This window comes from Mirounga angustirostris, unplaced genomic scaffold (assembly GCF_029215605.1).
Source record: "Mirounga angustirostris isolate CCGP_5_RB_7025 unplaced genomic scaffold, mMirAng1.0.hap1 SCAF_14, whole genome shotgun sequence".
Classification (NCBI taxonomy): Eukaryota; Metazoa; Chordata; class Mammalia; order Carnivora; family Phocidae; genus Mirounga; species Mirounga angustirostris.
The window spans coordinates 88473244-88492202 of NW_026991722.1; the positions used below are offsets into that span (position 1 = coordinate 88473244).

General features: G+C 44.7%; 1 protein-coding gene across 4 annotated transcripts in view; it reads left to right on the plus strand.

Annotated features, from left to right (window-relative positions):
• The window catches only part of ZNRF3 (zinc and ring finger 3), a 151160-nt gene that overhangs the window by 35717 nt on the left and 96484 nt on the right, over positions 1-18959 (plus strand). The window contains exons 2-3 of one of the 4 annotated variants that reach the window (XM_064578605.1): positions 12894-12996; positions 15540-15936. The exons of 2 other annotated variants lie outside the window; for them this stretch is intronic. Coding sequence is in view for 1 of the 2 variants with exons in the window: in XM_064578604.1 (XP_064434674.1) it covers positions 12994-12996 (3 nt within the window). In the remaining variant the exon portion in view is untranslated. The remainder of the gene's footprint in view (positions 1-12893; positions 12997-15539; positions 15937-18959) is intronic. One more of the 4 variants, XM_064578604.1, reaches the window with a different exon arrangement.

An 18959-nucleotide genomic window follows, 5' to 3' on the forward strand; every position in this document is an offset into this window, starting at 1 on the left:
GTGTCGGGGCACCTGGGTGGCTCAGTGGGGCGCCTGGGTGGCTCAGTCGGTTAAGCGACTGCCTTCGGCTCAGGTCATGATCCTGGAGTCCCGGGATCGAGTCCCGCATCGGGCTCCCTGCTCGGCGGGGAGTCTGCTTCTCCCTCTGACCCTCCTCCGTCTCGTGCTCTCTGTCTCTCATTCTCTCTTGCAAATAAATAAATAAATAAAATCTTAAAAAAAAAAAAATTACCTGGTGTCATTCTAAACTATCTGGCCTGGCTGGCCCCATGATGCCTCTGTCCATGCATGTTGAATTGTCTGCAAGCTCCTTGAGGGCAAGACTGGGAGATTTTCCCCTTTTTAAAAAAAATTACATATTCGATTCCCCCCATTTTCTATAAAAATGCTCCCCCCTATATTTTATTAAGAAAATTTTCAGACATACAGGAAAAGTGAAGGGATTTTACAGTGAACACCTAAACTCCTTTTTTTTTTTTTTGAGCACCTGTATTCTACCATTAATATTTTACTATACTTGCTGTATCATGTATCTGTCCTCTGTACATGTGGCTGATGTGTCTTTAATATTTGAAACCCGAGCACATGTATTTCCTACACATGGTAGGCACTCAGGATGTTTTGATGGATGTGACAGTTTTTTGAGATTCCCTTTTTATTCTGTTTCTATCACATTTAGATCCAGCTCACTCACTGGCTCTTTCGCTCTGTTGGGAACAGCTCTTGGGATCTTGCTTCTTAATCAGGCACTCAAGGGAGGACTCAGGAGATTGCATGGCTAGTGGACCACCTGGGGTACAGAGTTTGCTTTAGAGACCCTGTTGTGTTTGAATGACTTCCTCCCTCTTATTTCCTGGAGCAGAGCCCATTGCCCTTCCTTCATCTTGTCCCTCCTTTGCCTTCTGGCAGTGTGACCTGGCTGCAGTGAACATGGCCCATTTTGTTCAGAGACTGTAGGATTTTGTATAGTAAGGGGGCCACTGTAGAGTATGCAGGTAGCTGGTAAAGTGAAACTGCTGGTATGTTTTAAACAAGCCGGTTTGGAAAATCTGTAGTTTGAACAGTATTATGTTTTGGGTTTTTTCTTTTTTCCCAACTCAATAAAACAAGTCATATTTCTTTTTTTTTTTTTTAAGATTTTATTTATTTATTTTAGAAAGAGAGAGAGCAGGAGCTGGGTGGGGGTGGATAGGAGCAGAGGGAGAGGGAGAGACAGATCTCAAGTAGACTCTGTGCTCAGCACTGAGCCGGACACAGACTTGATCCCCCAACCCTGCGATCATGACCTGAGCTAAAATCAAGAGTCGGACGCTTTTTTTTTTTTTTTTAAAGATTTTATTTATTTATTTGACAGAGAGATAGAGAGAACAAGTAGGCAGAGAGGCAGGCAGAGGGAGAGGGAGAAGCAGGCTCCCCGCCGAGCAGGGAGCCCGATGCGGGGCTCGATCCGAGGACCCTGGGATCACGACCCGAGCCGAAGGCAGCCACTTAACCAACTGAGACACCCAGGCGCCCCAAGAGTCGGACGCTTAACTGACTGAGCTACCCAGGCGTCCCAACAAGTCATATTTCTTGAAATACCAGTATGAACTTGTGATTTGGGGGAAATTTCACTGGATTTGGCAAAATTAGCTTATAGATACTCTGACCGTTTCATAGACTGGCTTTAGCTCTCACTTGCACATCTGCTCAAGGGATTCCCAGAAGCCTATATTGACTTCTATGTAAAACAAATAGGTTTTGCAAAGTTGAGATGAACCACAAATTGTTGCGCTTAAACCCACTTCCCATGGACTCTTCTTTTGCTTTGCTTTTTATCCCCTTGTTAAGTTCATGTGTGTAAAGTCTTTTTGTTTTTAATTAGGTATATATGTATGTATACTCCACAACAACCCTGAGATCGAGTCACATGCTCTACCTGCTGAGCCAGGCAGGTGTCCCGTGTATAAAAACTTTTTGGAGTAGAAGCATTTTCTTCATTGTTGTAAACAGGAAATGGACAAGGCCTCCAAACTTAACTGATTCTTACCTGATTCTTTCTCTTCATAGAATAGGTGAGCTCTTCCTTCCTTGAGTGGCAATCATATTTTAGTTCCTTCCCTGCTTAAGGAGTTTGGGCTCAGACAGGTTTCTGTGTGTGTGTGTGGGTGTGTGTATGTTTGGAAGAATAACCTGTCTTCGCAGTACTCCCATGGTCTCCAGGGTGCCAGGAGGTCTGTGATGTGAGTTGTGTCGTGGGCCTATTGGCTGACTGTGCTTTTGACGCGGCTGTCCTGCCTGTTCTATTTTGCTGTCACTGTAGAAGGCAGTGACACAGTTAACAATGAAGCTAAGACCACCATCTCCAGTTTGATTCTGTTTAGAGACCTTTTGTGTGTGTGTGTGTGTAGTCTACCTTCATGACCAGATGACAATTGTGAGTTGATTCCTGTCTCCCTACCCCCTTATCTTGGTCTGTATTTTGTTTCTACAGCTCTTTTATTTTGAAGTCTTTAAGCCCATAGAAAAGTTGAATGAATAGGTCAGTGTGTGGCAATATGTTAACAATTGCTCAATTTGTACTCTCTCACACATTGTGTGTGTGTGTGTGTGTGTGTGGGTGTATGTATTTCTCTGTTTTGGCTGACCATTTTAATATTTTTTTTTTTTTAAGATTTTATTTATTTGAGAGCGAGAATGAGAGATAGCATGAGAGGGAGGAAGGTTAGAGGGAGAAGCAGACCCCCCACTGAGCAGGGAGCCTGATGCGGGACTCGATCCCGGGACTCCAGGATCATGACCTGAGCCGAAGGCAGTCGCTTAACCAACTGAGCCACCCAGGCGCCCTGGCTGACCATTTTAAAATTGCCAGTATCGGGATGCCTAGGTGGCTCAGTCGTTAAGCGTCTGCCTTTGGCTCGGGTCATGATCCCAGGGTCCTGGGATTGAGCCCCACATCGGGCTCCCTGCTCCACGGGAAACCTGCTTCTCCCTCTCCCACTCCCCCTGCTTGTGTTCCCTCTCTAGCTGTCTCTCTCTCTCTCTCTGTCAAATAAATAAAATAAAATCTTTAAAAAAAATAAAAAAATAAAATAAAATTGCCAGTATCATGACATTTTATCCCTCAGTGCACCAGCATACATCTGCTAAGACTGAGGACATGCTCCTGACCACTGTACTATCATCACATCTATCAACTTGACACATTTAAATTTCACATTGTAATTGTCTCAGAAATGTCTTTAATAGCTGGCTTTTAAAAATCCAGGATCTATTCAAGATTCTTATATAGTATTTAACTTTTTAAAATTTTTATTTATTTTTATTTTTTTATTTTTTAAAGATTTTATTTATTTATTTGACAGAGAGAGAGAGACGGTGAGAGCAGGAACACAAGCAGGGGGAGTGGGAGAGGGAGAAGCAGGCTTCCTGCCGAGCAGGGAGCCCGATGTGGGGCTCGATCCCAGGACCCTGGGATCATGACCTGAGCCGAAGGCAGACGCTTAACGACTGAGCCACCCAGGCGCCCCGTATTTAACTTTTTTTTAAAAAAAGATTTAATTTATTTATTTTAGAGAGGGAATGCATGCACGCGAGTAGGGGGGAGGGGCAGAAGGAGAGGGAGAGGCAGAGAATCTCAAGCAGGTTCCCCACTGAGCGTGGAGCCCAAATTGGGGCTCAATCGCACGATCCGAGAGTTGGACACTTAACTGACTGAGCCACCCAGGTGCCCCAATATAGTATTTAACTTTTAAAATAGTTATGTTGTGTAGGTGCACATAGTGTGATGCTTAACCAGAAGCAACAGAAAGGAAAGGCTTCTCTCACAATCCTACTTCCACAGCAGACCAGTGTCACTCTTCCATCCCTTCTGGTGTTCTTTAAAAATGAAGCTTTGGACAGATTTTTTAGTTCATTTTTAGAACCATCCATGAGGTAATTGGAGGTATCATGGAATGTGAAAGAAAAAAAAAATGACCAAGACTGTTGTGCTGTTTTACCACATAAGCAAAAATTGTGGTCTTTGAAAATTCTTACTGAGAGATTTGGAGTATTATTAAGAATACCAGGAAGCCAGTGGCCTTTGAGTAATGTTTGAATCAAGAGGGAAGAAATCAGCTCTTCCTTTTGTTTGTTCAAAGGCCGACTTTTTTGAAGATGGAACAGCATCTGTAGGTCTTGGGACTCCTTTTTCCTAGGTGGTTTCTCCATCTTGGCACTGTTGACGTTTGCAGCTGGGTAATTCTTGGTTGTGGAGGGCTGGCCTGTGCGTTTTTGGATGTTAAGCAAGCAGCCTAAGCCCCTGCCCACCAGATGACAGTAGCAAATTTCCCTCTCAGTTATGACAACTACAAATGTCTCCAAACATTGTCAAATGTCCGTTGGTTGAATGAGGCAGGGGAAGTCCCAAATTGCCCTTAGTTAAGAACCATTGCTCTAGAAACTCTTTAGGGTTAATTATTGAGTTGAGGTTGATTGTGCTTCTGATTAGTTCCTCTGGAGGGAGGTTTCCTATTATAATGACAGTTAAATTATTGTAAGCCCTGTCCCAGTTTGAGAGCTCAGAAATTTCTAGATGTTATTGGCCAAGGGATTGAGATCAGTTGGCGGATGACAATTGAATGTGTGCCTTTCATGATTTTCACATTTTAGTGGGAACCTTGTTATCTGATACTTTGGGACCTGCAGATGTTTGGGTAATTGAAAAAGGTCAGTTAAGTTGAAGCAGGGAATGATTAAAAAGGAAAGATAGTTTAAAATTATGTTTTAATTATAGCCTGTAAGCGGACATTCAAGCCCAGGCTTTTGTGAATGGGACCACTCATTTGTGCTCCTTAGAATCTTACTGTAGCCATACCCTTGATCTATCACTTAAAATTTACAGGTTTTTTTTTTTTTTTAAGTGATGTGTAAAACTTGTAAAGCTATTAGGAGAGTTCTAGAATTTTGCTTCTTTCCCCCCCCATCTAGTCTTCAAAAGTTGCATTTAGTTCTTAGCCATTTTTAAAGTCGTTTGCCTTCATTTACTCTTTTTTTCCAAAGTATTTGACTTAGTTTTCCTAGGATAAAACTCTATTTTTTTTCTTTACATCATTTAAGATTTAGTTTGGTCACATGCTTAGAGCAGATAGAGTCGGCGGAAACAGATCTAGAAACACATATAGCTTAGCTGGTCGGAGCAGGGGTGTGTGGATGTCCTAGACAGTGGTTTCCTGGCTAGGAGTCTGCAGTGGAAGCAGGCATCAGTTAGTGGTTAATTGGGCAGGTCTGTTAATAACCCCTACTTTATTCTGAGGTGCATGCAGAAGCTCCCAAAGGAAGGTGGTATGCTTTCTAAGTGTGTGTTGCTTTAGGAGTTGGAGGATCCGGGGGCAGACTTCTTAGTGGCCCCAAACCTCAGGTTGCTCATTTGTCAAGTGGAAATGATAGTAGTGCTTATCTTAACTACTGGGCAGGTTATCCTGCAGGTCACACCCATTCACATAACAGGACATGCCTATGTAAATGTTCCATGGGACACTGGTATGTTATTAATGAGCCAGCTATTGCTGAGCCCCAGAATGGATCTGCTCTTCTGAGGATGTGTTGGCTGTCTCTTGCTCTTTGATCATAGAGCACTTAAACCTCACTGTGAGAGCTTTTGGTCAGATCAGGAAATGGAGGAGTGTATTCTGCTTAGTGCAAATTTATACCCATTCCTGTGGAAACAGCTTTGGGATTCTGCTGATGGGGAAGGCATATGGTATGGCTGGATCTTGTCATAGGTCTTACTTGAATGGAGATTGCTGGCTTCTCAGTGATGAACCCAGAGAGCAGGCCGGGCAGAGGGTGGGAGGACCAGGGGCTTGGCTGAAGTGTAAGAGGCAGCCTGGGTTCTCAGCACCATGCCTTTACCCCGGCTTCAGTGTGTATGCAAAGTAAGTGATTTGTGGACTGCACCACCCTAGAGGGAGAGAAGTAATGTGGCACATTTTAGTGTCTTCTGGAAAGTAAGACATTTTCTTTATTTTTGCCAGGATGCTGCTTGCATTCTTTCATCTGCAGGTTGACCGGTGTCTGCCAGAGTCTTGTGCCATTGAGTGGTTAGATATATCTGGCGCTGATGTTCTTACCTTGAAGGACCCTTTGTTGTGGACCGCCCAGAGAAACTGGGCCTGTGTAACATGGAGCTGATCCAGTTGCTTTTTTCCCTTATTCCCTCGCCGCCCCCCAAGGAAGCCAGAATTGGCCCAGTAGATGAAGGTGTTACTTTGTGAGTTCTTGTGTGACCTGAAGAAGACTGAAATGGAGTAGCAGTTTGCATCAGGGAAACCCTGGGATTACTGCACACATTCTGCTCTTAGGCCAGCATTAGTGTTTTGGCGTGGGAATTGACAGAGGGAAATAATCAAGGAGGCTGCTGCGTTGTTAGGGAACCCCATCAATCGATCCATGCCCGACACTCTCTTAGGCACTAGGGATACTGCAGTGGAAAAGTAAAAAATTCCTGCCCTCACGGAGCCCACACTGTACTGGGGAACCTAGCTCCCAGCACATTGTCATTCTGGAATCGTGGGGACTTTTGGGGCCCAGTTCTACAGAGCTAGACATGGAAAGAGAATGTGTGGTTGAGGAATCAGCTATGCTTTGGTCAAATGGCAAAATACAGGTGAGACTCCTGTGGTCAGAGAAGGCAGGAGGTGTGAAGGGGACACACCGAGACCTGGCTTTTCCTGATTCCTGCTGCCTTTGGAGTGAATGCAGAATGTCTGTGTTGCAGATGATCCGGTCGCCATTGGCATGCACAGAATCTCAGGCCGGTTGAAGGGTAGTAGCCACTTTGTGACACCAGGTCGTCGTGTGAGCATACTCGTAATCTGTCTCCAGGCTTCTCTGCCCTGCAGTCACACCAGCTGAGAGGCAAGACTGAACAGAGAAAGGGGGTTTTTGCAGCTGGAACCCCTAAAGCCTAGGCAGGGCTGACCCTGTGTTTCCTTAGATCCTTGTCTTGGGTGTCACTGGCTGTGATTTGTTCCCCTTAAGGAACCCTCATGGAAGAAAGTCGCCGAATATCTGTCCGCTCATCAGGAGCTCTGCAGCCTGCATCTGCAATATGTGTCCTCTCTGAGATACACTGTTCCTTCACTCCTCTCTTCCCCAACCTCCTTCCTGTCCCTCCCTCTGCCTTATAAAAGAGGAAAACTTTTAACTATATGGAGACAAAGATTGCCGAGGTTTATTAGAATGAAGTGTTGTGGGTGTGTTTTCCCCCTGTGATGGTGGCTGAATCTTCCAAAGTACATCATCTGACAGTTTAGAATATAGACTTTCTTCTCACGGCAAAGCTGTATTCTAATAGCTTGCAGTTTAAAAAATATGATCTAACCCCCCCCAATTAATGCATTCTTCTCAATTATACCCTAAATCTACCCTGATCTTTCCTTTCTTCCTCTTAATCTCTGTAGAAATTATTGGAATCTATTTACTAAAAATTGGGGAATTGTACATTCTAGTTGTTAAAAAATGAATCCATTCAAGTTCAAGCAGTACGATAAGTAAAAGGAGTTTTAGGCGTTATTCTGTTAATTCAAAAAGAGCATTCCTGAGCCTGAGTGAGGCAGTCAGTGTTCCTGACGAGCTGGGGGCCCATTGAGCAAATGTCCGAGTCATCTGATGGGCATCATAACTATGAAGGAGTTAATGTTACCCCTGCCATGTTTAAATATTAACCAGAGGGCTTCCTCTGCCCTTGTCTGTTATCAACAATTACTTGGAACATTTTCTGGCAGTTGAGCTTTGTTTTTCCTCTGAGGAGATGCTGGGACAGGATGAGAATAGACATTAGGCCTCAACAAAGGAAGATTTTTGATTATGTCCAAAGAAACACTGGCCTTGTGGGCACATAGGGTTTGCCTTCTAAATAATATTAGGTAACCTCCTGTCAGCACTTTCCACCCCCCCAACACACATGCACGTGCATGCGTGCGCGTATACACACACACAGTTACCTGGATTGGGGGAGCAAGCAATAGTAATTATTTTATTGTGTAACAATGAATGGTACCTCTTCTCCTATTTGGGATATTCACTGAAGTCGCTTTGTGGAGATGGAGTGATGGCGAGGTGCAATTAAACACAGTCGAGTGCTTTCTGCTTAAGAAAGCAGAGGTATTAATGCTCTCCAGGTCACTCATATTTGGGGGGACAAATAAGGAGGGTACTGCTCTACTGCAGATGTGTTCATTTGGTTATTAACAAAAGGCTGGGTGACCCAGAAACTTAAACCCCGAGAAGAACAAAAGTACTTTCAGACTTACAAATGGGAAGATCTTGGAGGCTCTTGAATAGCTTCCCTGGAGTGCTTTCTTTGCTACCTAGCTGCTTGGGAGCTGTGGCATCTAATAGCTTCTCAGCCTAGAGGGCCCCATAAAATTTTAGCCTGTTTCTATATAGAGTGCTTTGGAGTGGCCATTTCTCTCTGCCTCTTACTTACTCTCAAATACCCTTTGGAAAAAGAGCTGATGAGGTGCATTGAGACTTGGCATCAAAAGCCATTCATTGATAGCTATCACTCACCCGTTCTGTACTGTTGGCCTTAAGTGTTGTTTAAAAAAAGAATTTGTTTCCAGGAATTACTCCTATAATGCAAGAAGACCTTCACGTTAAAGTCTGACCAGTGAAAAAGTATATAGATGAAAAAAAAGTCCTCCCACTGTACTCTTCTTCCTGTAGATTCCCCTGTGACCAGCGAGGTGTCTGGTTTGTCTTTTCTGTGCATTTATCTGTGCACCCTGTTTCTAGACTGGCTGATCCAGGGCTTCTCGGAATAGAGCAGGATACACTAGGTGCACCATAGCCAAACCTCATTATGGTTTATGATTCAGATTAGGTGAAACAGGACACACTCCTGCATGTGATTAGGCATTTGTGGTGCTTATCTTAAGCCCCTGGGTTTCAGGCCTTCTATAAACTTCAGGCATTGCCCCACTTTCTGGATATGGCTGTCACGATTCTTGATTCTTCCTGTGTTGTTCTAATTGGGCTCTTCTAGAATGGAATTTTGGAATCTCTCAATTCCTTCAACCTCGGACATGAGCGTGCAGACCTTATCCCTAAAGGTGCCACTGTGAGAGCCCTACTCACATGATCTGCTCTGGCTGCACGGAGGATGCTCACGTCTGCGGCATCCCATGTAATAAAGCCCTGTCACTTCCGTTTCCAATTACTCTGCTTCGATCTTAGTTTTGCTCTTCTGGGGCTTTGGGTTTTGGGTGCTCTGCCTGTGTCCTTGGTTCATCTCTGTTCATTCTGAGTTCTTCCCTTGAAGTATACTCACCTGGCACCACTTCTTGAGGATAAGACTGCTGTCTTCAGGGGCGCCTGGGTGGCTCAGTCGTTAAGCGTCTGCCTTCAGCTCAGGTCATGATCCCAGGGTCCTGGGATTGAGCCCCGCATCGGGCTCCCTGCTCAGCGGGAAGCCTGCTTCTCCCTCTCCCACTCCCCCTGCTTGTGTTCCCTCTCTCGCTGTGTCTCTCTCTGTCAAATAAATAAAATCTTTAAAAAAAAAAAAGAAGTGCTGTCTTCATACCGTTGGAGGCTGGTCCTGTTGAACCCCAGTATGGCTGAGGTGCCCACACTAACACCCCTGACACAGGGGTGCCCCAGGTCAGCCTGCTCCTTCCTCCCATCTCCTCCAAGGTTTGTTGGATTCCAATCTTCGGCTACAGAAAATGATTTTCTCTCGTTCCAGTGCTATGACTTATGATAGAATCCATTTTCCTAAACTTGATATAGGGTTACTTCCACCAGAAGCAGAGTATTCTCTTAGGGTCTCCAAAGAGGCCACCCTGCCTGAATTCCCAGCCACCTCACCATGGGTTTGGAGGGAAGGGGCCATTTGATCTTTTTGCTTCAAGAAGCACGGCTTATAGGCGCTTGGGCGGCCCAGTTGGTTAGGTGTCCGACTCTTGATTTCGGCTCAGGTCATGATCTCAGGGTCCTGGGATCAGGCCCTGCAGGTGGGCTCCCCACTCAGCGGGGAGACTGCTTCTCTTCCTCTCCCTCTGTACCCCCCCAACTTGTGCTCACATGTGTGCACTCACGCTCTCTCACAAATAAACAAATAAAATCTTAAAAAAAATTTTTTTTTAAAGCACTGCTTATACTTTTTGTCCTTCACCATTTCCTGTGCACTGAACCCCTTGGTATGACGGGAGTTTGGTGGGTGTGGGGGGGCAGACCAAAGGCACGGAGGTAATTGAGGAAGCCAGACTCTGTTCTCTTCCGCACAAGTGTCTGTGCGTCAGTCATTCCAAAGCCCTGCTTTCATTCACCGTGGCGCCTTTATTGCCAGTCCCTGCTCATTGCTGCTCCCAAGTCACGTGAAAGTCTTTGAGCCATGGGTCCCCGATCTGGGAGAACGGTCTCCTGTCTGCACTCCAGTTTCATTCTCCTTGTCCTCTGGCTGCAAGTCTTGACCGGACGAAGCCATGACTCAGACTGAGACCCCCAGTGGTCTTTCTAGCAGGGTCCATCTCTTGTTTCTAACTGTCCCACCTGGGTTCTGTGGCTGTCATGCCCACCTACCTGTGCAGTTTCTGCCTTGATGACACGCTGTCCCCCAGCCCGGGGCTACGTCAGCGGTGGGCCCTGATGCCTTGGCCCCTCTCTTGGGATCCTGAGGTCCACTCTGGCCACCCTGGCAGAGTAGCGGGCTTGGCAACTGGGAATGTGACCCCCACTCCCTGGGCCCGGGAAGGTGCCCAGAGTAGCCCCTTGGTCATGGGTGGCGGACTTCTGATTGGTTTAGTTTTGCTCCTCTCCTACCCCTCCTCCCCTTGGCTCTAGGAGGTAGTAATTTTTAAGGTGACTTGGCTCTCTGAGCTCTTCTTTACCGTGGTGTTCATAGAGCTCATTCAGCAGACAGGCGGCCCCTTGAGTGCTTCTGAAAGTAGAGCTGAAATGCAGACCTCATGGGTCTTCTACACAAGGTCAAAGTCCTGCACTTAGAGGGGAGGAAGCCAGCTGGGGATTATAAATCCTCCTGGACCAAGGAAGAGGATCAAGGAAGGACATGAGGGGCCATTCCAAAGGCAGGACTTGTAACCTAGCATGGCACCTTATTCGTCTGAACTGCTACTACGTACAGGTTTAAGTTTTTTTTTTCTTCATTGTGAAGATGAGTCTTTACCTCTTAAACTATTAGTTGTCATGCCCTGGCTGGTGCTATTAATGTAAAATTGAGACTGGAGGCCATAAATTTGAAGATGAAGATGATAAACTGCCGCCAACAAACTTTTCCCTTCCAATAAAATGTTTTTTTTTTTAAAAAAGAAGACTCTCCATGTCAGATTCGTTTGTCTGAGATTTGTCTCTGAAGGTATCCCAGAGTCCCCCACGGAAGCTGGCTTGGGGAGCCAGAGGATGGACAGAATAGGTCAGCTTGGGTTGGGACTGGCCTGTGCCTGCATCCCAGTGCACGTACCACATGAGGGCATGTGTCCGGTCTGAAAATCCTTTTTCGTCCATCAGCACACTGACCCCCTTTCCAAGTTTCATTGTCCCGTTGTTTTGACTATAAAAGTGTCACCTGTTACAAAACCAGTTTCTATGATCTAGAACAGCACTCTCAAACTTGTGTGTGCATCAGCATCCTCTGACCCCACCTCTGCAGTGTCTGATTCAGAGGCTCTGGGGTGGGGCCTGAGAATTTGCATTTCCAGCAAGTTGCCAGATGCTGCTGCTGCTGATCTGGTAACCACCCTTGGAGAACCACTGATCTAGAAGGTATAAGGAAATGAGCATCATCTTCAGTACTACCAGTGGGAGCCATTGTTAACCCTCTAGAGTGTAAGGAATGTATAATTATGTATATGGACATACTCTTTTCTTTTCTTTCTTTCTTTCTTTCTTTTTTTTTCTTAAGTAGGCTCCACGCCCAGCCTGGAGCCCAACACGGTGCTTGAACTCCCAACTGGGAGATCAAGACCTGAGCCAAGATCAAGAGTCAGTTGCTCAACCAACTGAGCCACCCAGGCACCCCCAAATGGATATATTCTTAAGAGCAAAGATCGTTCTGGGCTACACATTGCTTTAAAAAATAACCTTTTTATTTTAGAAGAGTTTTAGATTTACAGACAAGTTGCAACAGTAGAACAGAGAGTTTCCATATATCCTGCACCCACTTTCTCTAATTGTTAATATCTTACTTATTAAGGTACATTTGTCACAACTCAGGAACCCACACTGGTATATTATATGAATGAAACTGTACACTATTACTACTTTTAATGAAAATGTGTATTTTCGTAAGAAGGTTCAAATATCAGAACTGCACAGTGACAGAAGTGAAAGACCTCTTCCCCTCCTGCCCCACTCCTTCTGTATTTCAGAGTATTTTTCTAGATGCTTGTATGCATGTAATTACACACACATACATATGCATACATGCACATATCTTATTCCAGGACATGCTTTTTCATTTAAAAATGATGTCTTGAAAGTTTTCCTATATCAGTGTATTTAGATCTGCCCCACTGTGTTTTAATGGATAGCACACATGGTTTTGTACCCTTTTAAAATTTAATAGTATCTTACCAGTTTCCAGATTTTAAATCTAGTAGATTAAAGGTGAAGTCTGGCATACCTCCCTTTTATCTTCCGTTTGAGGTTAGAGATGATTTGCCCGCCTTTGTGGAGGACTGAGCATGTTCCAGGCGCTGGCGTGCATTTAGCACTTATTATCTGACACAGTTATCAAAACAACCTTATGAAACAGGTATTCTTATTATCCCTGTTAACAGTTGTGGAAGCTGAGGGTCAGCTAGGTTAAGCGAGCAAAACCCCTTTGATGACTTCCTAGCTGAAGCAGGCTCTCTGCGGTTCTGGGTGCCATGAGACACGCAGCTCAGTGTGAACATTGCTTGTTTGTTCAGCTCTCCTAGGTGCCATACCCAGTGCTAGAATATGAAGGTGAAGGATGCCCTTAAGGAACTCAGTCTGGATGGGGAGACATGCATTTAAACAAATAAGTATATGGTAAGTATTACACTGGAGGTTTTAAGTTACTGGTGGGTTTTTGATGCCTTAAAAAAAAAAAATGCACTGGAGGAGGGGATGTGTGCCTGGAACTCTTGCAGTGCAGATGGAAATAGAACATCAGACTTGGCAATCGGACCTGAGTTCACATTCTGTGTCTTACGTGTTAGCCGAGTGACCCTCTAACCTCTCTGAGTTTTCGTTATGAGTATCTTAAAAAAATCCTTTTTATGGCTGTTGTTAAGATTAAACAAGTATACATTAAGAACTGCTATTTGTATGCTTCACAAATGCATAAATATATATGAAGTATTTTACATATTTAATGAGCTTGATAAATACAAATGTGGTCATGCCCGCCCCATGGGTTGCTGGGTGGAAGCTTGCCTTTCAAAATCCTTGGACAGTTCCAGGTAGAAATGAGGAAGGAACCAAAGCTCACAGTCTTCTTTATCTTTTATCTTTGAAGACCAAATCCTGAAGTCCTCCTGGAGCCCCTCAGGCCCCCATCTTTGCCTCTCACTCAGAGCATTCTCTTGATGGGCTTCACTCTTGGCACTTAACCCTCCCTACCGTCTACATTTAATTCTGTTCACACCTTCTGTCCTCTGTGTAGCTACAGTCTCTCTGGAGGGCAGAATCTGTGCTTTTCATCCTTGTGTCCCCTGCGGTTTAATGGAAACACATTAAATATGAGTTGCAGAACCAGATGCTAGAGAAGGGACTCGCGTCCTACTTGCCAAGACGGGCCGAGCTTGAACATTATGGTTTTGGAAGAGCTTTTCGCCTCTCCCAACCATCCCCCCCGCCCCCAGCATTTTTAAAACATTAGCCTTTTACACCCAAACTTGCGTTTTTAACAGAGAAGGGTCACTGAACATTTTGTTCAACAAGATTTTTAATGAGTTGTATCGTGATATATGAGTAGTCTGCGTTATGAATTAACTTAAATCTTCTGCTCTTTCACTGGGAGGAAAGATTTATGTTGATATTTTCCCCCCACTTAGAAAAGCAGAACAAAACCTCAGCAGGCCTGCATCTTGTGTAGCCAGAACAATTCTGACCAGGCTGCCACAGGTTGGATAAAATGCTATTTGCTCTTTTCCTTCCCTACTTATGCTTGGGGGTGGAGAGCATTCTGGCAAGGATTCTGGGCCAGTGAAGCTGGAATGATATCGTAAAGAAGTTTTGGTTGAAGATGAGACTGAGTTAAAGGGAAGACCCGTTTCTCTGCTGTGTAATGACTTGGAGAAGTTTCTACGTTTGTCCTGGGGGATTGGTAGTTAAAGCATGTTCCACGTCAACCTGAACTGTCTAAATAGTAATCTGGAGAAGACGTAGGGCAATGTTACTTTTTTTTCTTCCTTTCCCTGGAAAATCAGCTGAATGCCACACATTGGTCAGAAAGTAGGCTTGACCTATCGAGTATGTGAAATACCACTCTCTTAGATCCAAAGAGTAGGGTTCCCATTTCTGAGGGGCAGTAACAGCCACACTAGGTCTCTGCCTGCCTTTCTCCTTTCCTTTCCTTTTTTTCTTTCTTGTCTTTTTCTCTATTTCTTTCCTTCCTTCCTTCCTTTCCTTTTTTCTTTTCTTTCTCTTTCCTTCCTTCCTTTCTTCTCCCTCTCTCTTTCTTTCTTTAGTTTGCTCCCCCTAAGAGAGCCAACTATTCAGAAAACTTAATCATAGGTTCTTCTTCCATTCAGACTTAATCTGGTCATTCAGAAGCCCTTGCCCTCCCCTTCAGAGGCTGCCAGCCCCTGACCTGGGGCCATGGAGGCCTTCCTCTTGGCCTTCGGCCTTCAGATTCTGAGGGCTCAGAGGGCAGGAGCAAGTCTGATTCAATGGAAAGGGGGTTGGGTTGGGTCTCTTAAACTTAATCTCTAGTTGTGAACTGGAAAGGAGACCGTCCAGCAGTGACTTCACTCCTCCGTAATTTACCATTGCAGCCAGAAGCTTCTAATGGTTTCAGCCGAAAAAAAAAATTATAAAGATGGTATACAACAGAAATTTATTTCACGGAGGTTGTTCATTTTATGGACAGTTGTTCCTTTCTGGGCAGTTGAATCACCCTCATGAATTTTTTTTACCTCCTTTTTTTTTTTTGTCTTCAATTCTCTCACGTGTTTTAGTGATAGAAGCGGAAGGGCCTTAGGAAGTCTGTCTTCAAGTAAATAAGTGCGTACATCTGTCCTCGCGCTTCTGTTTTTCTCTGACACTAACAGAACAAGGAGAAGTAGGGTTCTCAGAAATCTTGTCACTGCAAAAAAGCTTAGTTTGAGGTGGTGGCGGTGGGATGAGGAGAGCCCAGCAGGCGGCTTCGGTGTACTCACTCGTCTGTTAGCTGTGGGGCAATAACGTGTGGAGGAGTGCAAGTTTATATTTTATTGATTTGAATTCAGGAGGGTTTTTAATTTTTATTTTTTTAATTTCATGTTTACTCTTTCCCCTTGGCTGCGGACACGTGCAGAGAAAGTCTTGGCTTATCGAGAGTGCCATTTAAATCTTGTTTGATTTTTGGTTTTCATCTGCACATTTTCTAGCTGCAAAATACGGTGAAGACAGATCCATTGAGAAAAACAGATTGCGCAAGTCCCGTTTCAGCTTTGCCTCTCCCATGAGATACGGTTCTGCAACACAGCTTCGTGCCTGAGCCTTTTGTGTGTGCACATCAAGCCCCACAGAACCTCTCACCTGTTTCAGGAAATCATTTTGAGCGAACCGTACCTTCTTTGAGGGCCTGAGCACTTTCTCACCAGAGCTATGTGATACAGAGAGAGTGAGCCAGGGAGGAAATACAGGTGTGTCCACCTGCTTGGGGGCCTGACTCCTGTGAAGACCCACAGAAACCGACAGACAGATGGCTCTTCTTTGGAAGAGAAGAGAGACCCAGCGCTTTGATGGAGCGTGCCAAGCCATCTGGTAGCAGCCCGAGCCTTGGTGAGGAATGAAGACCAAGCTGTTAGCCCCTCTACTTCCTGTCCCTAGGCCTTTATGGTTGTCGCCCAGCAGAGGAAGGAGCCTCGGCCTGTGAGTTGGGAGACAGGGCTCTAGATAAGCTAGGACAGGCGGGAGACAGGGCTCTAGATAAGCTAGGTGACCTGGGGCAAGTCTCTTAATGTCCCAAGGTCTGTCTTCAGAGTAAGGGAATGGGCCTTGATTCTCTAGCGGTCTCTTTCCCTTGAGTCCTGTATGATTCCCAGGGCCGGTGCTACACGTGGGGTTGGAGATCACAAATGCAAAAGGGACTATTTGAGATGTCCATTAGGGGCTGTGAAGTCTATTAGCTCTTGTGTCTTTCACCTGGAAAAATGAGGGCAGCTTCTACTCAAATTAAGGGGTCCCCTTGGATTCTCCTATTTAGATTCCATGGACAAGTGGTAGGTTCCCTCTTCTGTATGGTTGGTGTTGCCCTATTGGGAAGGAGGCATGGTAGACTAAATATTTGGAGATTTTTCTACCAGAAGATGATCATATTTGTACTGAGATGGTGCTGAAAGCTGGTCCTTGCCATTTTATTACTAACGGCTGGGTTTCTCTTTCCATAGCTGTGGGCTTTATCTGACCATCTCTCAGGTGTGCCAAAAGATTTGACCAGCGCTTAAAAAGGCAAGTTTAGGAAATGCTATTTTCTGTATTCCTTTTCCCTCCTGTTTTTCCCCTTGTTGAACAACAGAAAACTACCAGGTTTTCTGTTCCACTGGGCAGCTGCTGCCGGTCTGATGTTTTTCTCTTCCCTTCCTCCTCCTCCTGTCCCCCCTCTCCCGGAGGCCCCCCTCCCTGCCATTCTTGCTCCGCTCGGAGGGGAGCTGTACCTTTGTGGTTCTTCTGCAGCTGCCGGACTTTGATGGGGACATGCTTGCTGCCTCTACACTTGCTTCCCGTAGCAACCGGTTCTTTGAAGATGACCTCTTGCTGTTTGCCTGTTGTCTCTCATGTTGGATTATAGATGAGAGATTTACCAGGCTGGGGGTAGGGGCCTGCTGTTAGCACATTTCTTTTAGGGTTCCCAGCATCCCTCAGCCTATGTTTTCCCTTTCCAGGATATGAGGTTGGGGGGGGTGGTTTGTATGTGAAGGGGATACTTGTGCTGAATCAAAACAGTTTTAAGTTTGTAGGATGGTGCTAGTTGTGGGATAATTTGGAAATACATGCTGAAGTGATTCCTTATTGAAGCTATTTGATTTATTTCTCCTTTTTATTCTAATGTGATTAACACACACAGGAGGGGAGAAGGACCATTTGTTCTTCTGTGTGCCCCCCAAGCGTTTGTGTGTTGGCATTAAACTTGCTTCCTGACGTAATCTAAGATCTGGGAATTGCCAGATTACCTAAATCTCCACACATTTGCACACCACTATTTCCCCCCAAAACATCAAGTTTTCTATTTCTTTAAAGTAGCAAAATCCCCCCACAATGTGTGGCCCCTATCCAGCATGGACAGCTCCTGATGTGTTGTGCATAGCTAGCGTGTGGATTTCTGTTTCGCTCACTGCACTTGCCTTGGATGAGGTGGGGATAAGGATGGAATGACAACGCTGTGGGACAGCAAGGATTCTGAAAGAACCCTTGATCGAAACAAAAACCAGCCATTTTTTTTTAACCTATCCCAAGTGGCAAAGGCTAAAATAATATCAGCAACCTTTTTAGTAAAAAGGTACAAGAAAATAGACACTTTTATGTACTGCTGGTGGAAGGGTTATTTGTAGTCATACATGTATCAAGAGCCTTAAAATATTTGTTTAAAAAATTTTTTTTTCAAGATTTTATTTGTTTTAGAGACAGAGCATAAGCAGGAGGGGCAGAGGGAGAGGGAGAGAGAATCTCAAGCAAACTCTGTGCTGAGTGCAGAGCCTGACACAGGGCTCATTCCCACGACCCCAAGATCATGACCTGAGTCAAAACCAAGAGTCGGACGCTCAACCAACTGTGCCACCCAGGCACCCCAGAGCCTTAAAATATTTATACTCCTTGACTCAACAGTTTTTCTTCTAGGAATTTATCCTAAAAAAATAATTGGAGGTGCATATCAAGATTTATGTGTGAGCATGTTCACTAACAAGTTATTTATGATAGAAAATTGTCAACAATGAGAATATTTAACAATCAAAGGCTGACTGAGCAACAGTACTTTTGTTCATATACTTGAGTACTATGCAGACATTAAAATTGTTTGAGAGTATTTAATGTCAAGGAAAAATGCTCATAAGTGAAAGAAGCAGAATATAATGTAATATATCATATCCTAATTTTGTTTAAATAGAAAAATTACGAAAAGTTGTATGACATGCATTGAAAAAAGACTATAATGAAATCTACACCCCCCCCCATTTTTTCTCTAGTAATGAGATTTTGGGGTATGTTAACTTTTCTTTTTTAAAGATTTTATTTAGTTGTCAGAGAGAGAGAGAGCACAAGCAGGGGGAGCGGCAGGCAGAGGAAGAAGCAGGCTCCCCGCTGAGCAAGGAGCCTCGTGTGGGCCTTGATCCCAGGACCCCGGGATCATGACCTGAGCTGAAGGCAGATGCTTAACTGACTGAGCCACCCAGGCGCTCCTGTATGTGTGTGTTTAATGCTACCATCACTCTTTGGGTAGGAGAAATTGCTTTGTGGCTTTAAGAAGTTGCAGTTTTATCCAAAAGGAAGTTATATCCCTTAGCAGGAACTCAATAAAACAGTGTATCATCTTTTTGATATGATGATGCCTGACCTCAAAAGGACTTATATATATGGCCATTGGTATTTGGATCAGGGCACTCTCCCATTCGCCAGAGGTGGATGAATGGCAGTACGCTTTGGGAACCCTTCTGTTTGCTCTGTTGAAATCACTAGTTTGAGTGTTGGACCCTATCTTTATTTGGAAATGTTCATGATTTGGGAAGAATGAGAAGAGTTAGAAGATGATGGTTCTATGAGCAGGTTGTCTAAGGGTATCAGAGTGGTGGGAGAGGATTTTGGGGACT